The following is a 22,687-nucleotide window of genomic DNA, read 5'->3' on the forward strand; positions in this document are numbered from 1 at the left end:
CAGCGACAAAATTGACATGACAGATCCGTCACGAAAGTGCCTGGTAATAACAAATAAATAAAGATTATATTTCGTTGATATGGTGCATTAATTGTCTCGTGAAATAGTCTTGTCGAATATCATTCGAGAGAAAATTATTTACCGGCAAAATTTTCTCCTGGTTTCATTCAAGTTCGTTGCCTTTTGGTAATTTTCGCTTGTGAAATTTTGACAAAATCACTCGACTGACGTCTCGTAATTTAAGTCAAAATTTAATTCGCGAAAATTGCCAGGCAACAAACTTTCATACCAGTCGAAAATATTGCCGGCAAAATTTTCTCTCTTGTGATATTATTGGGACCGTGCAAGTTCGGCAAAGCGACCTCTATTTCTACGCTCTGTACTTTTATTCGCACTTTTAATTATATTGGCCAATTATATTAGTCCTGGTTGCTGGATAATTGTCAAGACCATAGTCCAAAAAAATAATAAGAAAAAAATAAGATGCAGGTTATGTTTAGCAAACGTAAACAATTGTATGTAGTAAATAAAATCCGTTATTAAAATGCAGTATTGCAAGCAAAATACAATTAATTAAATTTACCTTTATATAATAATTGCATATCATATCAATATTGTGGAGCAATATATAATTTTTCTAAGTCAATGACAGAAGGTATGAAATATACGTCAATTTGACAATTTCAATTGACAATATGAATTATTTAAGATAGTTGCAATATTTCTCCGCGACTCGCGCACGGTCGTTTCTCGTTTCCCTTTCCAAGTACTTGCACACCGCGAATACAGTCCCTGCTCAATTTATTAGACTCACCCTAGAAATATCAGTTTTTTTTTTCTTTGAAACCCCTTAAAAGTATGTTTAAAGTCATACGGTACTGCTGAATGGGTTAAATAACAATTACCTGATAATCGTGCTACATAATTAAGTTAAAGATGGTGAGACTTTTTGATTGAATTGTGAAAACTTGGCAGATGGCAATAGAATGGGCTAAAAGGGTGCAATGACTCGACTTTTTTAACTTTACTTTTTTAATTAAATTAGTGGTTGATATTCAAATTTTCGTAAAATTTGCAGTAGTAAGTGTTAATATTAGTCTTTATTAATGTTAGTTTTTAATTTGTTTAATTTATTTTAACATATTAATAAAAATATGTTAATTTCTAAAAGACGAGTCTTCGTTTGGAATTTTTTCATATGGGTGATTGTAAAGATCTTTTTGTTGAGCAAATCTTTTCTGCTCTCTTCTGTTACTGCTCTTTTAGAAAATATTACATGTATGAAAGAGAAATAGCAAAAAATATGGCATGTCTTTATCATCAGTTCGAAGGTTGAGTCAAAAACTTAAAAGAGAAACATCCTGTTACATCGGTTTGGAGGGGTCGGTACGGTAGAAAGATTTCAGTCACCCCCAGAGGCAAAGAATTTTAAAGAATTTGGCTGTAAAACACAGAAGAGTCACCCATTGCGATATACGGAATAAATTGGAAGAATCAGAGTGTTCAGTATCGGAGTCCACTGTAAGCCGAAATTTGTACAGTATGGGATTCAAATATCATAGACCAGTTGAGGAACAAAGAAAATAACCAACTAGCACCACAAATGCTCAAAAAAACGCTTAGTTTGGGCCAATTTGCATAAATACTCTATTGTCATATAATTTTTGTGCAAATTGACCGAAACAAAGCGTTTCTTTGACATATGTGGTGATGGTTTTGGTTCTTTAACTGGCTTATGACATTTGAATCCCATACTGTACAAATTTCGGCGTACAGTGGACTCTGATACTGAACACTCTGATTCTTCCAATTTATTGGTTATATCGCTATGGGGGACTCTTCTGTGTTTTACAGCCAAATTCTTTAAAATTCGTTGCCCTCTGGGGGTGACTGAAATATTTCGGCCATACCGACCCCTCCAAACTGATGCGCGATGTAACAGGATGTGTCTCTTTAATTTTTTAGCTCAACCTTCGAACTGACGATAAAGATATGCCATATTTTTTTGCTATTTATCTTTGATACATGTGGTATTTTCTAATGTAACAGAAGAGATTTGGTCCAAGAGCTGTGAGACATTTTTGAGTAGGTATTTTAGGCAACCTGAAAATTTTTCAGGTGACTCTTCCATGATAGCCTAATACAAAAATGCCGGTCTGGCTGGAGGGTAGCGGTTATTTTCCCCAAAAATCCCCCCAAAGTTAAAAAAAGGGCAAAAATTGTTATTACAAAAAATATCATTGACGTGACTTTAAAATAAATTTAAATATTCAAATATAAAGAAAATAAACAAGCCAGGCGATTTGAGGGAGATTTTAACTCTGCAAGATACTTGCATGGGCGTCCCAGGATTATTTTCAGGGGATGCATCTGAACTTCAGAAGATTTCATTTGAATCTGTACATACTATTAACGAGTATAAAATATACAACTATACATACATAGCTATGTATATTCCTTACGGACAGGCAAGTGAAATTGTTATTGTGACAGGGTATTTTTTAATATTAAAAATAAATATTCTAAAGACAGGTTTTTTTGGTGAAATTTTCCAACTGCCATGTCATCAAACAAATTACGCGTGCATATCAATGAAAAGCGCTATAGGTAAGCAGAAGTGTGAGAAAGGGCGTGTACTGATAGCTGTTTGCGTCCTCTGTTCTAGCGGAGCGAGTCCGTTCGCTCGAGAATAATCACGTGACCTGGCGATACCCATGTTGTGCCTCGAAACGTTAGAGTAACTATTATATACTATAGTTTTTTAAGTAACTTTTTGTTAATTAAAGGAAAATAATACGTACTATACAATAGATTTTGCAAATATGATAGAAAAAGACAAATTTATTATTATAAATATATAGGTAGAAAAGTATAAAACTATAAGCTAAATAAATTCGGTGTCCGAATCTTGTATTTCTTCTTCAAACTCCTCATCTGAGCTTAAATATTCATTCTCTTCTTCTTCGTCAGACTCATCAGTCGAAGCCTGCACAATCACGGGCGCATCTGAAGAAAGACTTGCCATTGGTGAGATGTGGTGTTATCGAATAATGTAAAAAATATCATGGACACAACACATAGCAAACACGGAAACATTAAGAAAGATGAAAAAGGAAAAAGAAATACTCAACACTATGAAGGAAAAAAATGAGCTACTTTGGTCTTATATTAAGAAATAAAAAACCTGATGTGATAAGTATTGGTTATATAAGTAAGAATACGTAGCAACTCAATTAATTAATCACTAATTAATTTTTAATTAACTCTAAATACATATTACAACTATTTACAGATCAGGTAGAAGAGGAATCTGAGTCTCGAGTGGAGTCTGACGAAGAAAAAGAGAACGAATATTTAAGCTCAGATGAGGAGTTTGAAGAAGTACAAGATTCGGACACAGAATTAAGTTAGTTTATAGTTTTATACTTTTCTACCTATATATTTATAATAATAAATTTGTCTTTTTCTATCATATTTGCAAAATCTATTATATAGTCCGTATTATTTTCCTTTAATAAAAAAAATTACTTACAACAACATGGGTATCGCCAGGTCGTCACGTGATTTTTCTTGAGCGAACGGACTCGCTCAGTTACAACAGAGGACGCAAAGAGCTATCGGTATACGCTCTTTCTCATACTGGTGCTTACCTATAGCGCTTTTCATTTATATGCACGCGTAAATTGTTTGATCACATGGCAGTTGGAAAATTTCACCAAAAAAAACCTGTCTTTTTTAGAATATTTATTTTTAATATTAAAAAATACCCTGTCAAAATAACAATTGCACGTCCCTGTCCGGAAGGAATGTACATAGCTATGCATGTATAGTTGTATATTTTATACTCGTTAATAGTATGTACAGATTCAGATGAAATCTTCTGAAGTTCAGATGCATCCCCTGAAAATAATCCTGAGACGCCCATGCAAGTATCTTGCAGAGTTAAAATCGCCCTCAAATCGCCTGGCTTGTTTATTTTCTTTATATTTGAATATTTAAATTTACTTTAAAGTCACGTCAATGATATTTTTTGTAATAACAATTTTTACCCTTTTTTAACTTTGGGGGGGATTTTTGGGGAAAATAACCGCTACGCTCCAGCCAGACCGGCATTTTTGTATTAAGCTATCATGGAAAAGTCACCTGAAAAATTTTCAGGTTGCCTAAAATACCTACTCAAAAATGTCTCACAGCTCTTATACTAATTTGCTTAACAGACAGATTTTTACAATCACTCATATGGAAAAATTTAAATCCGAGATATTCGTCTTTTAAAAATTAACATATTTGTATTAATATCTTAAAATAAATTAAACAAATTAAAACAAACATTAATATAGAACAATATTAGCACTCACCACTGAAATTTTACGAAAACTGAACGCCAATCACTAATTTAACTAAAAAACTAAAGTTGAAAAAAGTTGAGTCCTTGTGCATTTTTAGCACATTCTATTACCATCTGTCAAGTTTTCACAATTCAAAAAAATTTTTACCATTTTTAACTTAAATTATGTATCACAATTATTAAGTAATTATTATTTAACCCAATTAGCAGTTCCGTATCACTGTGAAGATACTTTTAAGGTGCTTGAAATTAAAAAACTGCTTTTTCTAAGGTGAGTCTAATACATTGAGCAGGGACTGTATACGACAATTAGATCTGTATCAACATTTTCACCCCTTGTCTTTGTGTTAGTCAACATGAATTTGGCTTTATTTTGATTTATATATAATCTCATTTGTTCTGCTGCTGCTACTAGCTTGGATAGGATTTAAGTGGTTCTCGCCCTGTTTCTTGTTATAATGTCGACATCGTCAGCATATGCTAGAATTTAGACTGGTATATTAAAAATACCACTTTTTATGTTAGCTTTGAGAAGTTTTTTCATTGCTCTTGTATTGTTATGTAAACTTGTTCTTCTCTTAGACTAATACTAAGTGAAATATTTATTGACCATTTCTAGACAATTTCCAATGTTAAGCAATTATAATAATTGTTTTTTTTGCCATGAAAACATTAAATAGTTTATAAATGGAAATAAACAAATTCTTTTTTTAGTAATATTTTTTAAATGCATGGACGATCAGTTAACAGTTCTATAGCTGTCTGACTTTTGCATCTATGCTATAAAAACGCAGTGGCCAGCATGTTTTCAATTTACCTTACTGAAAACTATCTAGAACCTTGCAACATTAATTTTATTAAAATATATTAAATATGATCGTGTATTACATCTTCTTTGTTTTCTTCTTAGCTTTATAGCGTCCATTTTTTGGACATAGACCTCTCATCCTCTTGGTCATCTACCTTTGTAAGGTCTTCAGTGTTGTATTGTGGCGGTCCAACTTTGGTCTTTTATCTATCAGTGTGTCCTGCGAAGCTCCATTTTAATTTGGCAATTTTGTTGTGATATCCTCGACTTTTATTTTTGATCTCTCCCCTTTCATCATTCATATTCTGATAGTTGTTTTATATTGTTTTTTCTGTCATGGTCCATGTTTCCAAATGTTGCTATTGGTCGTGTGATAGTTTTATATACCTCGAATTTTACATCCCTGTGGATGTCTTAGGATTCAAATACCTGCGACTGAGAGAAGTGTGCTTGGTTAGCAAGCATTATCCTTTTCTGTATTTCCTTCTTCTCGCTGCTGTCCTCAGTTATCTGTACGCCCAGGTATGTGAGCTGTTTTACTACTGCAATATTTGCTTTGTCTATTGTTAAATTCTGCAAGGTTTATTATTCCTTCTTTGTATTATGTGTTGAGTTTTATCTATGTTAGCGGCTAGATCTATCTGTTGTGTTTCTTATGGTTTTCACATAAAATGTTTCTATTCTAACTATATAATTATATACTCGATATTCAATTTTATACACTTCATTAAAAAAATGTCTTAATATCTGATAAAAATATATAAATCAGATAAACATTTTCAGCACGTGAACCTTCAAGCTTTAAATCTTCTACTAATCATGCAAGAAATCCACTTTGGTTCGTACCAGTGTTACCGGATGAGACAATCAAGAAATTCCAAGAAAATTTTCGAAATGGAAACGAATTCTAGCAAAAATCCACCACCTTGTCCGCCATGTAAGTTAGCCATGCGAGTTCTAACAGACAAACCTTCAGCCACTGACGAAAAGAATGAGAAGAAAGACATGCAAGCTTTAAGTCAGCCGCCTCCATTGCAAGTTAAAGGAATGAGCCAGCCTAACATGAAGATGAAGGTTTCTGGAGTGCAATTTGTTCCACAGAGCATACTTAAATGTGAGTAATAATTTTAATTGCATATTTTCTCCAATGATACACTCCAACCGTTATAGAAATAGATGTGAGCTACATGCAAACCGGAGAATTGAGATTTTACATGTAACTTGTCAACATCGCGAATTGTTTATATAGTATAACTATCCACATCTACAGCTAAGCAGTTGTAGATCAACTGAACGCTCCCTGCCATAATTTGAAATTTGTTAGCGCGTAATGTTTATTCCTATGTTGGTTCACTCATACCAAGTGTTAACTAATGAATCTCTTATAGTGTAATATTTGATTCCTAATTATCTTTTCAGCAATTCCAGTAGTGAACATATCACAAGGGGCTACAGGTCAAATCGGAGCACCTGTTAGTGTGACATCTGTATTAAAACCACAAGACAAAATATCTGCTAGTTTTGCACAGCTAGTTCAAACGTCTACTGGCAAACACTTGTTACTAACGTCGAATCCCAACATTACGACGAGCCCAGTGACAACTACAACACCAGGTAATTATATTAAATATTTTAGAACAGTTAATGCTTTTATACAGTTATGAAATGATTCGCAATGCTGCTAAATGTGCAGTGGAGGCCTACGCAGAAATGCAAAGTATCTTAAGAAGAACAATGCTTTTTAGTATATTTTTTATCCTTTCTATATATTGCAAATTTGTTAACGTAAGTTAAGTTAATCAATTCTAATAATAGAAAGAAGAACAAGCTGTGTTTCTTTAGGCAGTCGAATACCTTCCTTGTATTCGTACTGTAAAAAAATCACAAACATTTTTATCGAAACATACGTCATACATTATTTGCAAATGTTAAAGGACACAGTCTATCAGTGATCTGATCTATCGACTGTTCGTTTCTTAACGTCACTGTAGAAATATTAGTGGGAACTACAGTGTTTTCGCTTCTAGAAATATGAAAAATTTGGCTTAAAAGTTTAAGCTTTAGCGAAAAACATCAATTAACTGGCACCACACAGAAGAGTGGAAATACACGTTTCTTGATACCTCTTCATGGTTCAACTCAGATTTGTCATATAGTATTAACATAGACAATTAAAATAATTGGTTTTCTTTATTTTCAGGTGGACAAAAATTGACCTTCCTATCGAAGCAGCCCGTTTCTACGATTGGTAATGCGGGCCATGCTGTAACGAAAGCTTATGTCAAATTTCAGTTAACGTCTGTTACGACAGCATCAACTTTCACAACAGTTACGACAGTCGTAAGTAATATATTTAATATTTCAATTGGAATTTCATGTTGGCTTTCCTTTTTTCCAAGGTGCTTGCAAAATTCTTGACAAAACTATTACTATTTCATCCTTTTCCAAGAATTGTTTGTAGATAATTTTTTTTATTTAATTGCAAATTTACAATCTAGTCCACACTAACATTTAGAGTAATAAGTAAATAGTTTATATTTTGTAGTATCCATGTGCCCGGTACCATTCAGCAATGGCTCTCCGTACAGTTACTCAAGTAGGTCTTCTGGCCAGAGTCAATTCAATCTTCTACCTTCTAAAGGCTGTTAGAGTAGGTTTCTTATGAACAGATTGTTATGATCTGATGTTCGTTCTTTGTATTTATTCAGTCTAGACGATATTTCATCTTTTATTATTCGGATTTTTAAATCGCTATGTAAGGTTAGATTTGGTACATACCAAGGTGCTCCAGATATCATACGAAGTGTCTTGGACTGAAATGACTGTAATATTTTGGTATTTGATGGCTTGGTACATCCCCAGAGCTCAATCCCATATGTCAAAATTGGCTTTAGTATATTTGTAGATGGTCAGTTTGTTTTCAAGTGATAGTTGGGACTTTCTGTTGAGTAGCCAGTACATATTTTTAATTTTCAGATTAAGTTGGCTTTTTTTGCTTTATGTGTGTCTTCCATGTTAGTTTCTCATCCAAGTGGAGTCAAGATATTTTACCACAGTTTTTACGGGGATAGGTTAATAGGTTTGTTATTTATGGTAACTTCCTACATCCCTATTGAGGAAAGTAATTATCATTAGTTACTTAATTTTTACTTTGTATGAATGTTGTCTCAAAAGTGTGAGCAGATCATATTTTATAATTAAAAAATTCAGGGTGGCGACTTAATGTCGCTAAAAGAGCCATCGATTTATTTAAGGGGAGCGGGGTATGGTTTAAAATCAACGTATCAAGCACATTTTTGTGAATTAAACATATTAAGTACAATTCAAAGAATATTTAAAAAAAATTCAATCCAAAATAAGCATTGCTGACGAATTTTCACAGGCAGCTCAAAAAAAAATGAATTTTGCGGTGGATATCAGAACTCTTCACTGGATTTTAAAAATATTTAGTTAGCTTATGAGTTTCACGAGGTAACAACGTCGAGTTTTTTATTTTTAATGATTTCTGAATTTTTGGTATCACAAGTCAAAAATACGAAATTTTTGGTAAAAATTTTGTGAAAATCAACAGAGTTATTATATTGTTGAACAAAAAATAAGCACAAAACGAAAAATATCTCGACGTTGTTACTTCATGAAATGTCTTAAAGAAAATCTATGCAAAATTTCAGGTAGATCGATAATTTTTCAGTTAGAATGTCCACCGCATGTGAAAAAGCATTTATGAGAAAAATGCGTTTAAAGTTTTGACATCTGCATTGCATCGCAACGCACATTGGTATGAATTGCGGAGTAATCTACAAAAGAGATGGCGAACAGTTGTTTAACGTTTCTCACTACGCTTAAGCGTGCTGGCGCGAAGCCGCGGCAAAGCGAGTCAAAGGTAGGGATATTCAACACGCTGTATCTCTGGAAATTTTACTCCGATCAATCTGAAATTTTCAGAGAGTATTCTTGAAAGTATGCACTTTTATTTGAAATAATAAACAAATTAAATATTTCCAACCATCCCCCCCCCTTAATAAAGGTTTAATATTTAATAAATAAGATCTTCCTCGGTATCATTTATTTTCGAATCCGATTCACTGCTCCGGATTAGATCCGATTCACCCATCTCTAACTTTCAAATCGTTTAAGCAGTTTGATTGTTTCAAACTAATTTCCATTCTCTTTTATTTTTTAGAACTCCAATACGATATCTGTAGCTAAAAGTGAAGATAACAAAGGGATGCGAATGTCTGTTGGTAATGATTATATAGGTAAACTTTATTCTAAACAAAATAGCCTGGACGTGCGATGGAATAGCGGCGAAAAACATTTAGGTTTAACAGTAAGTAATATGGTTTATTCTAAATTTTTATGAGACTTGGGCCCGGTCTTTTCACCTGCGGATAACTAGTTATCGGGAAGCTTATCTGACAGATTAGTATGCAATCTTCCAGATAAACTTCCCGATGACTAGCTATTCAGAGGTGAAAAGACCGGGCCTTAGTACATTATTTGACGGTTTTTGCCGTAATTTTTAAAGAACTGCTTGGATTGACATGAAATTTGGCATACGCGTAGCTTACATGTCAAAGAAAAATTTTTTTGGGTATTTCACGTTAAAATATTCGATTTGAAATTTGACGAATATGAACCTATTTTTCATTAGTTATAACTCTGCTTCTACTAGGTATACAGATCTAATACATACATTATTTTTAATTTTTTACAGGTTATATTTTTGCTGAGAATATTTTTTCGACAAAATATTTTTGAGTTATTTGCGAAAAACCGTCTAAAAACGTGGTTATTTTGTTGAAAAATGAACATATTTCAGGGCAAAAGCACACATCTGCACAATGTCACTTTTTTCTTTGACATGTTAACTACGTGTATGTCAAATTTCATGTCAATACAAGCGGTTCTTTAAAATTTAGAGGTTTTGCAATATTTTACCGTTAACGAACGTACTAACTATTAATTGGCTTTTTGTAGAATGAAGACGATCCCAAAGGTGAACGAAAGAAGAGACTTTCCCTCATGTCACGCATCAACAAGATCCGTTGCTCAGCTCTTCCACTGTACGGCCGAGATTTCCAAGAAGCTGTCAAAATATATACGCCTAACCAGCTGGATGTTTGGAACGGGGGTCATATTCACTGCTTGAACACACTGTACAATAAGGATGCCAGGAATGAAACGACAGATTGTCTCCAAGACGCGTTGTTTAATCCTGAAAGAAGATTGGAAGCTCTAAAAGATACTTTTGATCGATTTATATTCTATGTACCTTCTGTGAAAGTGGCGGAACCCGAACTGCAAGTGTGGCATCCTCCACCGAGTAAATATTGGGGCCAAAAACACGAGAAACAACTTATACAGGTAAATATGAACTTTTTCAGCTTTCATATCAAAGGACAACGCACACATCTTATGGAAAATATAATGTCACTCAAATGAAATAAAATTTAAATGAGTTAAAGAGAGAGAAAAGATTTTTGGAATCGCCACTTTATAAATCTTTAGGCAGAGGCTTATAGATAATAAAGTAGGTATAATTTGACCAGGTGTACAAAAGTATATCGTTCCTATAATCCGCTTGCCCACGGGGGTAAACCCTTGTGAATAGCCACTAGACTAATATTATTTATGAACGACAGTTTTATGGACTTCATAAATGTGATTTCGCTAAATTTTAATTACAATTTACGCCGTTAATAGTAATAATTCAGAGTTGGCGCAATGATATAAAATGATCGTAATTTCGAGACCAATCTATTCATGTAAATTTTATTTCATTTGAGTGACATTATATTTTCCGTAAGATGTGTGTGGTGTCCTTTGTAGATGATATGTGTATTGATTCAGACTACATGACAATATGGCAATCTTATACAAAAAAATCCACAAAGAAAAAGTTTTCCTGTAGTTGGCTGTATACCATGTGATACAAAAAACAGTAAAATCCTGTATAAAAGGTATTCATGTAAATTTTATTTCATTTGAGTGACATTATATTTTCCATAAGATGTGTGTGGTGTACTTTGTAGATGATATGTGTATTGATTCAGACATGACAATATGGCAATCTTATACAAAAAAAATCCACAAGGAAAAAGTTTTCCTGTAGTTGGCTGTATACCATGTGATACAAAAAACAGTAAAATCCTGTATAAAAGGTATTCATGTAAATTTTATTTCATTTGAGTGACATTATATTTTCCATAAGATGTGTGTGGTGTACTTTGTAGATGATATGTGTATTGATTCAGACATGACAATATGGCAATCTTATACAAAAAAATCCACAAGGAAAAAGTTTTCCTGTAGCTGGCTGTATACCATGTGATACAAAAAACAGTAAAATCCTGTATAAAAGGTATTCATGTAAATTTTATTTCAGTTGAGTGACATTATATTTTCCATAAGATGTGTCTGGTGTACTTTGTAGATGATATGTGTATTGATTCAGACATGACAATATGGCAATCTTATACAAAAAAAATCCACAAGGAAAAAGTTTTCCTGTAGTTGGCTGTATACCATGTGATACAAAAAACAGTAAAATCCTGTATAAAAGGTATTCATGTAAATTTTATTTCATTTGAGTGACATTATATTTTCCATAAGATGTGTGTGGTGTACTTTGTAGATGATATGTGTATTGATTCAGACATGAAAATATGGCAATCTTATACAAAAAAAATCCACAAGGAAAAAGTTTTCCTGTAGTTAGCTGTATACCATGTGATACAAAAAACAGTAAAATCCTGTATAAAATGTATATTTAAAAACCCTCAAAAGGGCCACATCAAATTCACATAACTAGTTTTCGACTGGTTTACCAGTCATCATCAGTGCTTACATGCAATGTACATGCTAACCACCAAGATAGTATTATACATAAATATCTGGGTCAAAGCCCAGTAAAAGTAGTCCGTCAAGGAAACAGGTATAAAATGCTACCTTAAGCCTGGATGTTTACATGTTCACATGTTGGAAGTCTCACTTCCAACATGTGAACAAGTCATATCTAGATCTCAGATGTTACCTAGGGCAACTTAGATAATATTTTAAACATCCAGGCTTAAGGTAGCATTTTATACCTATGTTTCCTTGACGGACTACTTTTACTGTGCTTTGACCCACATATTTTTGTATAATACTATCTTGGTGGTTAGCATGTACATTGCACGTAAGCACTGATGATGACTGGTAAACCAGTCGAAAACTAGTTATGTGAATTTGATGTGGCCCTTTTGAGGGTTTTTAAATATACCTTTTATACAGGATTTTACTGGTTTTTTTTTAATCTTATACAAGTTCTGAACATTGAACTATTTTCTTTGCAGAAACTATTCCTAAAACCTGCAACACCTCTTCATAGTATAGCATCTGCAATGGTAACGCAGTTTCCAGATCCTAGGCTTATTCAATATGACTGTGGGAAGTTACAAACTCTGGATATACTATTGAGGAAGTTAAAACTGGGAAGTCATCGAGTATTGATCTTCACGCAGATGACGAAAATGTTGGATGTACTAGAGGCATTTTTGAATTACCACGGTCATATATATCTTAGGTTAGATGGTACCACAAAAGTTGATCAAAGACAAGTAAGTGTTATTTATATGTATTAGCAATATTTACCTAAAACAATTTCAATTGTATGGAAAGCCTCAGAGTGTAGTGTTTGTATCTAACTAGAATTGTCATGAAAGGTAGAATTCTTGTATACATCACAAGATTTTATATAAGTTTAATATCTTTTGATCAAGGTTTATTCAAATAAAATGAAATGCCTATCCAAGCTTTTTAATTTCCGCATACTTTCCGCAAACAGTACTCATATTTTTTCGTAAATGACAATGACACTATTCAGGTCATTAATGACAAGATTTTTATCGTTAGATGCAACAGTAGCGATCAACAGGTAGCAACAAATTCGGTCCAAGATTGCGGCTGTAATTTTGAATATATTGTCGAGATATTTGAATATGTCGAGAAAGAATGGTGATACAGAGCCCAATTTGAGAAATGTGTTCCTATGTGGAAATTACCCTATAACTAAATAAAATATTGCAAAAAGGATACCGCCATTAAGAACAAAAAAATAAACTCTTCAAATAAACTTTTTTATCCCATGCCTAGATTTTGTGTCATATTGGACCTAGTAAAAAATTTTTTTCTCTAACAAGAAATCGAACATATACCTAAATAACTGATTAGGCAACATAGAGAAAGTGTCACTGTCATTTTGACAAATTTGTATCAGATTTTTGTTCTGTTATCTGCATAGGGATTACGAACACTCGATACGAATCGTATCGAGTGCAGATAACAGAACAGAAATCTGACGCAGGTTTTTCAAAATGACAGTGACACTTTCGCTATGTTGACTAATCAGTTATTTAGTTATAATATGTTCGATTTCTTGTTAGAGATAAAAAAAATTACTAGGTCCAAGACACAAAATCTAGGCAAGGGATAAAAAAGTTTATTTGAAGAAAGTTTACTTTTTTGTTCTTCTTAATGGCGGTACAGGCTCCTTTTTGCAATATTTTATTTAGCTATAGAGTAATTTCCACATACTAACATATTTCTCAAATTGGGCCAAAACCGCCATTCTTTATTATAGTACGAATATGTGTGCCAAATATCTCGCCAAAATATTCAAAATTATAGCCGCAATCTTGGACCGCGTTTGTTGCTACCTGTTGATCGCTACTGTTGCCTCTTAATAATGATATTTATCGTTAATAATTTTCTAAATGTGACATGTGACCTGCTATGCAGCACATCCGTCATATCTTTGACCAACAAGATTAGTTAAATCAATATCGCAATCTTGCAGAAAGTGAAGTGAGTTTCAGAAATGGCTTGTGCATTCAGTTCTTGCACCAGTATATAATATCTAAGGAATTAAATTATTGGTTTTTTAGGATCTTATCATAACGTAGATATCTAAACCAATTGATCATTGTTCTTTGTCACTACTATCAGCAGCCTCATCAGCTAGTACCGAAAAAGCTGAACCATGTTTCACCTCCTCAATTATTTTGCTCTTAAAAAAATCTAAACAAATTTCAATCAATTTTGAATTTGATGCAATATATATAATGGCTTAGTGTGAAAACCTCATATCTCATTTTACAGAAAATTTTACATGAGTGACTTTAAACTTAATTTCTACATACTCTAACCCAAAATATATATGAAAAATGTATGTGTAATGATCTAAATGTACTCAGAATCAAAAATATGTAAAGATAGTTTTTTTTTGTTTTAAGTTAGAGTATGCAGAAATTCAATTTAAAGTGTCTCCTGCAAAATTTTCTGTGAAATGAGATACGAGGTTTTCATAACAAGCTATCAATATATAGAATTTTTTGCTCCTGATTCTTCAGAATCTCGTCTCACAAGTCAACTTGCAAAATGTAGCAGGTAAGTTATATATCGTCATAGAGGTAAAACTAAGTGCACTTTTTTGAGACTGACATTTTCATCAATTTGTACTCAATATGGTACTGCCCATTCGTGGAAAAATCACCAAGTGCTTCAAACCTTCTGATTTCTGAGATAATTTACGGTACAATTCACTAAGCACTTTGTAAATTTCGGTTTCAAGGTAAAACGCTTTCTTTAAAACATATTATAGTACTTACAGTCGGAAAAATGAAAGAATACCCATAAACGATCACATCAATCACTTATTTTGTATTTGCTGTCTTTTTCTATAACAAACGTTTGTAATTTATAGAAAAAGAAAAAGACAGCAAATACAAAATTAGTGATTGATGTGATCGTTCATGGGTATTCTTTCATTTTTCCGACTGTAGTCAATTTTTTCTTACAATCTAGAGCGCCGAATTGGTACTTAATGATTTTCAAACAATACGTTAGTAAACATAACTGTGCGGATCTTGTTCTAATCTCACACACATAAGATGGATTGAATTATTTTCTTCTACTGGCAATTTCGTTAGAAGTTAGATAATATGTTTTTAACATTTTGTAATATACATAATGCATTTTTTGTTACATATTTTTTTCATTTTGAATCCCAATGTTCTGATACGTTATGGAGACAAATTCATTAAATTCGAAATATCCAATTATTGTGTCCATGGAAAAACTTATCCAGTACAAAAATTAAGCTAATATAACAAATCATAGTTCTTGTGAAGAAACATGGCATAAAATATCTGTTTTTATTTACTCTTTATGGTTGCATTAAAAAAATTTCAATATTCCAGTTAGGTAAATTTAAAAACAATTTGTTCCTTTAAATCTATTTTACTACACTTTCTGAAAAGTGTAGTTTTACTTCTGATACGACGATATGTAAACAGTGTTTTTCCCGATATTTTCCCTAATCGAATTGTAGTGTACTTAGTTAAAAATTTCGCACCTTGGTAAGAAGAGTGTGCTAACTCAAAAAATGGCAATTTTGAGTTTAGTTAAGAGCCCAAAGAATATTTGAGTCTGCTTTACAAAAAACGATCTAAGACACATTTTTGAGATATTCCTAATAAAAGATTAAAAACGTTCTAAAGGAGTGGTGATGAAAAATGATAATTATTTTTTTTTATCAAAACTAATTTTTTATAGCTATTAGTAATATTAACAAAAACAGTTTATATATTTTAATTCTGAATTACACAAAAGAAAAATTCATAAAAATGTAGTGTCATGAAAATGTATGGAAAAATAGATTTAAGTCCAGTTCTGGTTAAAGTTTGTAATTTGACTTTCGCCCATTTAAAGCTGTAGATGTGGCCATGGGTTTTTCCCAAAATTCCTTCAGTAACCTTGTGAGGACAGTTTGTATACTTTTTCCTTGAACTGCAGTTCTTTCTTTTCAAAAAGCCTTACTTTATAAAAGCGTTTTACGAAAACGCTTCTTCAGTTTCCTTGGACGCCTTCTTTATACATTACTTATGCTAATGCGGCTACATAAAAAAAATGGTAGTTTCGGTCACTTTTGTCGCACTTAAATTGAAATTGATTATTTCGTTCATAGAGAAAGCTGCAGAAATGAAAATTACAGGGATGATTTTTGATAATTTCCCGTCATCAAGTATTACGTCAGATGCCCTTCGTTGCTACGACAAAATGAACATTCAGTGACATTAATGACAATTCATGTTTTACAACTTGTCAAAGACAACACCAGGAACAGATTTAGCAAATATTCAAGTAATAAAATATTAGTTAAAATGATTTAAAAAACAGTTTTATTCATGAAATAATCTTACACTTCTTCTCAAATTACAGTCGAACTCTTAAAAATTATCGATTTGTTTTGCCCTCGTGACACTTTGACATTAAAAAAAAATTAAAGACAAATTAAAACGGTCAAAGTGTCACTCGGGATACAAATCGATAATTTTAGAGCTCTCGTGTAATTACTACTGATAATTAAATCGCTTTCTAAATATCAGTAACTATTACGTAAAACAATTACGTGAATCTTTTACAATTACATGAGTCACAAATTTTATAAGTGTGGTTTCTTATTTTCTTAGCGGCATCGTTAATGTGACGGGAAGATTTTCGTTTACTCGATTTATTTATTGATTCACTACCGACAGAGCACGGGTACCGATACCCACTAACTACGAAATTCATTTTACAAATGAAACACACATCAGAACCTGCTTAGGAATTATTATGGACTTGATCGCTTTTTCGTAAAACGCACGGAGCTCGATCGCTTTTCCATATAACACTTAATTTTATTCGAGGTTTTTAGTGATTTATATCGGTTTTTGGTTAATTTCAAATGCACAGGATAAAAGCAGACACGAAAATATAAGAAATGATGGATAACTAAGCCATTTGGGTATCATGTGACTTAGATCGTTTTTCACCTGTACTCTTCATTTGTAATCAGCTCTAACTTAATAAATGTACGTTAATTATGCTTCTTTATTTCTTTATAGTAAAATCTTGATCTGTACGTTTAACAAAAATAATAATAAACAACCACAATAATGGGGGTTATTTTAAGTATCTGTATCAAAACCAAAAAATAGAACTATTTTTGGGAAGAAAACAGTACCAAGTGAAAATAATGTGTAATTATTTACAAAATATACTAAAGCTTACTTTCATTTAGGATGTTATTTCCTATTTATATCAGCTACAGTTGAGTCCGCGAGTCTTTACCCATGCGTCATCATTTAAAGCATACGAAATAAGTCGGAAATCTATTTCACGCAACAACAACTGACAGAAAGTGGCTACTGTTCCGATTACGGGTTTTATTATAAAATTTGACGTTATGAAATATATAGAATGTCAAATGTAAGTTTTGCTTCAAAATTTTTGTGCAGAATTACGGCTACATTTGAAGTAACTTAATAAATTCTTTGATTATTATTGATTAATAAATAAATAAACAATTTATAAAAAAATTCAATAACATATTTTATTTTTGTTATTTTATTCACTTTGACGGAAATCTAAACACAATCATTTCTTTACTATGTGAATGACGTTAGCTTTGTATGTTTTAAATATTAATTGCCAAAATATAATTATTTACCTTAAAATTTCAAAGCCCAATATAAAATTAATTGTGAAAACAACTGTTTGTGTAGTATAAAGAAACTTCATAACGCAAAAATTCGACAAAAACTGCAAAAAATTCAACTGACTGACAGCCACAAAAGTAAACAAAGCAGAAACGTCAAACAAATTGTGCTTAAAATATGAAAACATACCGAATCGTCTTTTTTTGTACCTATCTCTTTTCAATGCACTGTGTCTAGATGGTTCATAAAAATAACATGTGTTTTTACTTGATAACAAACGGCAGCTGGTTTGTCATGAGTTTCATGCGTGGAAGAGAATGATTCTAGATAAAAAGTATGTGTTTTATCTCGCCATGTATGAATGACGCACGGGTAAAGACTCGCGGACTCAACTGTAAAACAAAGATCTTTACTCTGCTATTGGATTTTACATTTTGCTTTAAACATTAAAATGCCTGTCCTGTAAAATGATATATTTTGAATTGGGACAGTCTCTTCTCAAATTGACAGTCTCTTCGCTGACAAATATTAGATACTTGTTATTAGAAGAGTATCTGGTATCTGGCAGCGAACATATATGATCTCTATAAATCTTATAATTCATAATATTATTTCTTATTTTTTAGGTGTTGATGGAGAGGTTCAACGGTGATAAACGTATTTTCGCTTTTATTTTGTCCACGCGTTCCGGGGGCGTGGGTGTAAATTTAACCGGAGCGGATACTGTGATATTTTATGATTCCGATTGGAATCCAACTATGGACGCGCAAGCGCAAGATCGTTGTCACCGAATCGGTCAAACGAGAGACGTACACATTTACAGGCTAGTTAGCGAGCGAACGATAGAGGAGAATATATTGAAGAAGGCCAATCAGAAACGATTGCTCGGAGATCTGGCGATCGAAGGGGGTAATTTCACAACGGCGTACTTCAAGAGTGTAAGTATAATAATAATATAAAGAACTCTTGCATAAATCATTTCACATCATTCCTTTGCATTTTTTTTTTTTATTTTTGGATATTAAATTTTTAAGACCAAATACTAAATCTGAAGAATACAGTGGATGGTTACTACGACAGTTACCCCGTTCGGTGCCCATCTTAAACAAACGCCACTTGTCTGGTATCAGGCACTTATATCGTTCATTTAGTAACACAGTACTACTGAGGCAACTTATATGTCATCGGTACCTTTGATAAAACCTTCGTGACGCTACATGTGCGTCATGAGCACCAAACGTGTTACTGGAGCACCTTTTTACTAGTACATATATTTGAATAGTATCTTCGACCTTGGTCATCTTCCAAATTTTGTTTGATTTTTCCATAAGGGAGCGTTCAAGTATTACGTAACTCGATGTTTGAAGATTTGAGCACCTTTTTACTAGTACATATATAATTTGAATAGTATCTTTGACCTTGGTCATCTTCCAAATTTTGTTTGATTTTTCCATAAGGGAGCGTTCAAGTATTACGTAACTCGATGTTTGAAGATTTTTAACCCCCCCCCTACGTAACGCACTCTTATGGGAGTTTAACTATTGCGTAACGCAATTTTTGAAGATTTTTGACACCCCCCAACCTGCGTTACGTAATACTTCCTAAAGAGATCCATCTAGATTAGCTGATTTGCCCTGTGTCTTTGTCATATCGCCGGTCCGGAAGAAAAATGATGTGACTGCAAATTTTATCAATTCCTGTTTATTGCGTAATTAACTTCTAAAATATTGTATACAGATGATACAATAGGGACAGAATTGTAACTATGTACTGAGCCACTACAGTGTAGTTGCATCGTTATTGAAATACACGCCATTCTAGACCTTGTTTCAGATGAATAATGACGCAACTGTAAATAGGGTTGAAAATGGGGGATGAAATTAAGGTAATGAAATTCGGACCAAAAGGGATGAAAATAAAAGCCATCGTTGTAAGAATAAACGGCATACTAAACATTTAACAATTGTTTTTTTGGTACAGAAAAATTTTAAGAGGAAGAATGACGCAACTGTAAGTAGGGTTGAAAATGGGGGAATTAAATTAAGATAATGACATTCGAACCAATAGTGATGAAACTGAAAGCCATCACTGTAAGAATAAACGCCATACTGATGCTCCTGAGCGATTACTCTTCATTTAATCACTATTTTAAATATTAAAACATTTTAAGAGAAGAATGACGCAACTGTAGATGAGGTTAAAAATGTGGGGATTAAATTAAGATAACGAAATTCGAATCAATAAACGCCACACGCCTCCTAGACGATTACTCCTCATTTAATCCCTATTTTAAATATTTGAAAATCGTTTTTTTCTCCTGAATAATTCTGCTATTTGCAGTTACGTCATTCTTCTTCCAGACCGACGGTTAAAAATAAAAAATAATATAAAAACTGCCATCTATTGAAGGCGTAATTAACGTCAAATCACCCACATGTTAAAAAAATTTAATATTTTATTTATAATGCATGGACGATCAGTTAACAGTTCTGTAGTAGCTGTCTTAACTTTTGCATCTGTGCTATAAAAACGCAGTGGCCAGCATGTTTTCAGTTTATCTTATTGAAAACTATCTAGAACCTTGCAACATTTAAATAAAAAAGTTATGTATTTTTTAATGTAGTCTTTGGGTTTTTTTTTAATATTTTATTATTTTTTTTGTTGTTAATTTTTATAGTCTTTTGACAAGTGATGTATTTTTCATTATTTTTCTCGTTCTTAAATTTTTATAGCTTTTTCTGCTATTCTGTGAGATTATTCACTTCTATCTTTTTCTAATTTGAATTTATCAATATTATGTTTCTTGTAACGAAAATTTGGTTCAAGCTGTCTCAATTCTGGACCCTTGTTTTTCTTCCTACTACACATTTGACTGTTAAATATGTGGTTTGAAATTTTTGTTGAACTAATTTTTTTTTTCAGTCGACGATTCAGGACTTATTCAACATAGACCAAAACGAAGAAAGCGCATCTGCCCGAATGTCAGAAGTTGTCGAACTGAGAAAAGAAAGAGAGAAGGCCCTCAGCACAGACCTGGTTCATTCTGCTGACGATAAAGCCACCGTCGGTGCTCTCGAAAATGCTTTCGAAGCATGCGAGGACGACCAGGACGTCCAAGCCGCGAAAACGGCCAAAGCCGAAGCTGTTGCAGATCTTGCAGAGTTTGATGAAAACATTCCTCTGGATGATCAAGAGAAAGAACCTGAGATCAGCAAGGCGGAACAGGAAATTAATAATATTATAGAAAAGGTAAGCAACTCAATTAATTTTGCAAAAATTTTGCTGCTTTTTTTTTCTGAGAACTACAAATTCAAAATGTTATATTATATTGATATAAAAATGAGACATTTAGATCTTTTTACAACTATACACCTTCTGCGAACCAATTGTGCATGCTTATTCATTTAGCCCAACAACCACCTGTAGGTTTTGGCCTGTTCAACAATAATTGTATTGTCATTTGACGTGTTTAATTAACAGTGGAGCTCAAAGTTCAAGCTGATTCTGTAGCCCCCCATACTACTCCTGCACAGGCCCAAACATTTTCTTTTCAAAACTTTTCAGGGCATCTTCTTTCTTCATCAGGGTCCATATTTCCCATCTATAGGTCACAAGGTTTCTTATTAGAATTTTGTACAGTTGCATCTTCGAATTCTGCCCTAGAATTTTAGATGTTATCAGTTTTTTAATTACTTACATTACTTTCGGTTACTAAGGAGTCTTAAGTATTTGAACGCTGTTATAGTCGGTTCGCTTAACTCGGACACAACTGGCTAGTGATTTTAGCAAGTAATTTTGCCATTTTGGTATAATTGGCAACAAAATAATTACTAAATAGTTAATAATTATTACTAGTTAGCAATTTTGCCAAAAATTGCCAAAAAACAAACAAATTACCTACTAAAATCACTAGCGAGTTTAGCAAACCGACTATACCTTTAAGGTGATCGGAACAAAATGCAAAATTTTGACATAATGTTTTTTAAATGTATTAAGTTTTTTCGAATCCTGAGAATACTAATAAGTATTTTTGAAAGTTTTAACGCAGAATGAAAGATTATTACCGAAGGCCGAAAGTCCCTGAAAACTTTTATAACGTTTATTTTAATATGTTACAGGGGTGAAAATAAAAGAGAAAATTTAGTGTGATTTTTAATTGCAAATATTTTATTCAAAAGAAACATTTTATTTATTCTAGGGGATTTTAACCCCTCTGTAATAAAGTAGTCTTTCACTCTGCGTTTAAATTTTTACAAAAATACTTATTAGTTTTCTCAGGATTAAAAAAATTAATACATTTAAAACACATTGAAAATTTGACGTCAAAATTTTGCATTTTGCTCCGTTCCCCTTAAAAATTATTTTGTACCTCTGGTATCTCTTTTGTATTGCCTCCAGCCAAAGAAAAATCTCTTTAATTGGTTTTTACATTTTCAAAATAGAAGATTGTTCAAAATAGAAGAATTTTGTGAGTCTTACTATTTTTTGGTAATTCCTTCTGCAAGGTGAAACAAACATTTAATTGTTTCTGTTCATACATTTGTGTTCAGGGATGTGTGAACAAACATACCGGAGCTGTACCAACGTAGGGACTGGCTGCTCTCTCATGGAACACCAGTTATTATGCGTTTCTTGAGGGGTCATCATCATCATTCCTCAACCTCTTGCATCCACTAGATGCAAGAGGTTGAGGAATGATTATGAATGATCACTGGTTGGATATAGGTCTCCACCATATTCTTCCATTCTCTATCTTGTGCCTTCTTTATTCAATTTCCCACTGTTTTTTTCAAGTCATCCATCCATCTCTTTGGTGGTCTACCTCGGTGTATTTTATCTTCTCTAGGTCTCCATTCTATGTGTCTTTTGGTCCACCTATTATCATTTAAACATGCTACATGTCCTGCCCATCTCCATTTGGCTTGTGCAATTTTCACTATCCTATTTGGTACCATATCTCTTCTTGTAATTCCCAACATTGATCTTTCTATTTTTCTTTGGGTTATT

The 22,687-nt window shown here is 32.8% G+C and overlaps 1 protein-coding gene across 2 annotated transcripts in view; it reads left to right on the plus strand.

Moving 5' to 3' along the window:
* LOC126883075 (helicase domino) overlaps positions 1–22,687 on the plus strand; it is a 170,250-nt gene that overhangs the window by 87,292 nt on the left and 60,271 nt on the right. For both annotated transcript variants that reach the window (XM_050648300.1, XM_050648299.1), the window contains exons 8-15: positions 5,940–6,270; positions 6,576–6,770; positions 7,357–7,496; positions 9,340–9,486; positions 10,137–10,523; positions 12,494–12,757; positions 18,307–18,618; positions 20,603–20,929. In XM_050648300.1, the coding sequence (XP_050504257.1) occupies positions 5,940–6,270; positions 6,576–6,770; positions 7,357–7,496; positions 9,340–9,486; positions 10,137–10,523; positions 12,494–12,757; positions 18,307–18,618; positions 20,603–20,929 (2,103 nt within the window). The remainder of the gene's footprint in view (positions 1–5,939; positions 6,271–6,575; positions 6,771–7,356; positions 7,497–9,339; positions 9,487–10,136; positions 10,524–12,493; positions 12,758–18,306; positions 18,619–20,602; positions 20,930–22,687) is intronic.

The sequence above is a fragment of the Diabrotica virgifera genome, chromosome 4, assembly GCF_917563875.1.
Source record: "Diabrotica virgifera virgifera chromosome 4, PGI_DIABVI_V3a".
NCBI lineage: Eukaryota > Metazoa > Arthropoda > Insecta > Coleoptera > Chrysomelidae > Diabrotica > Diabrotica virgifera.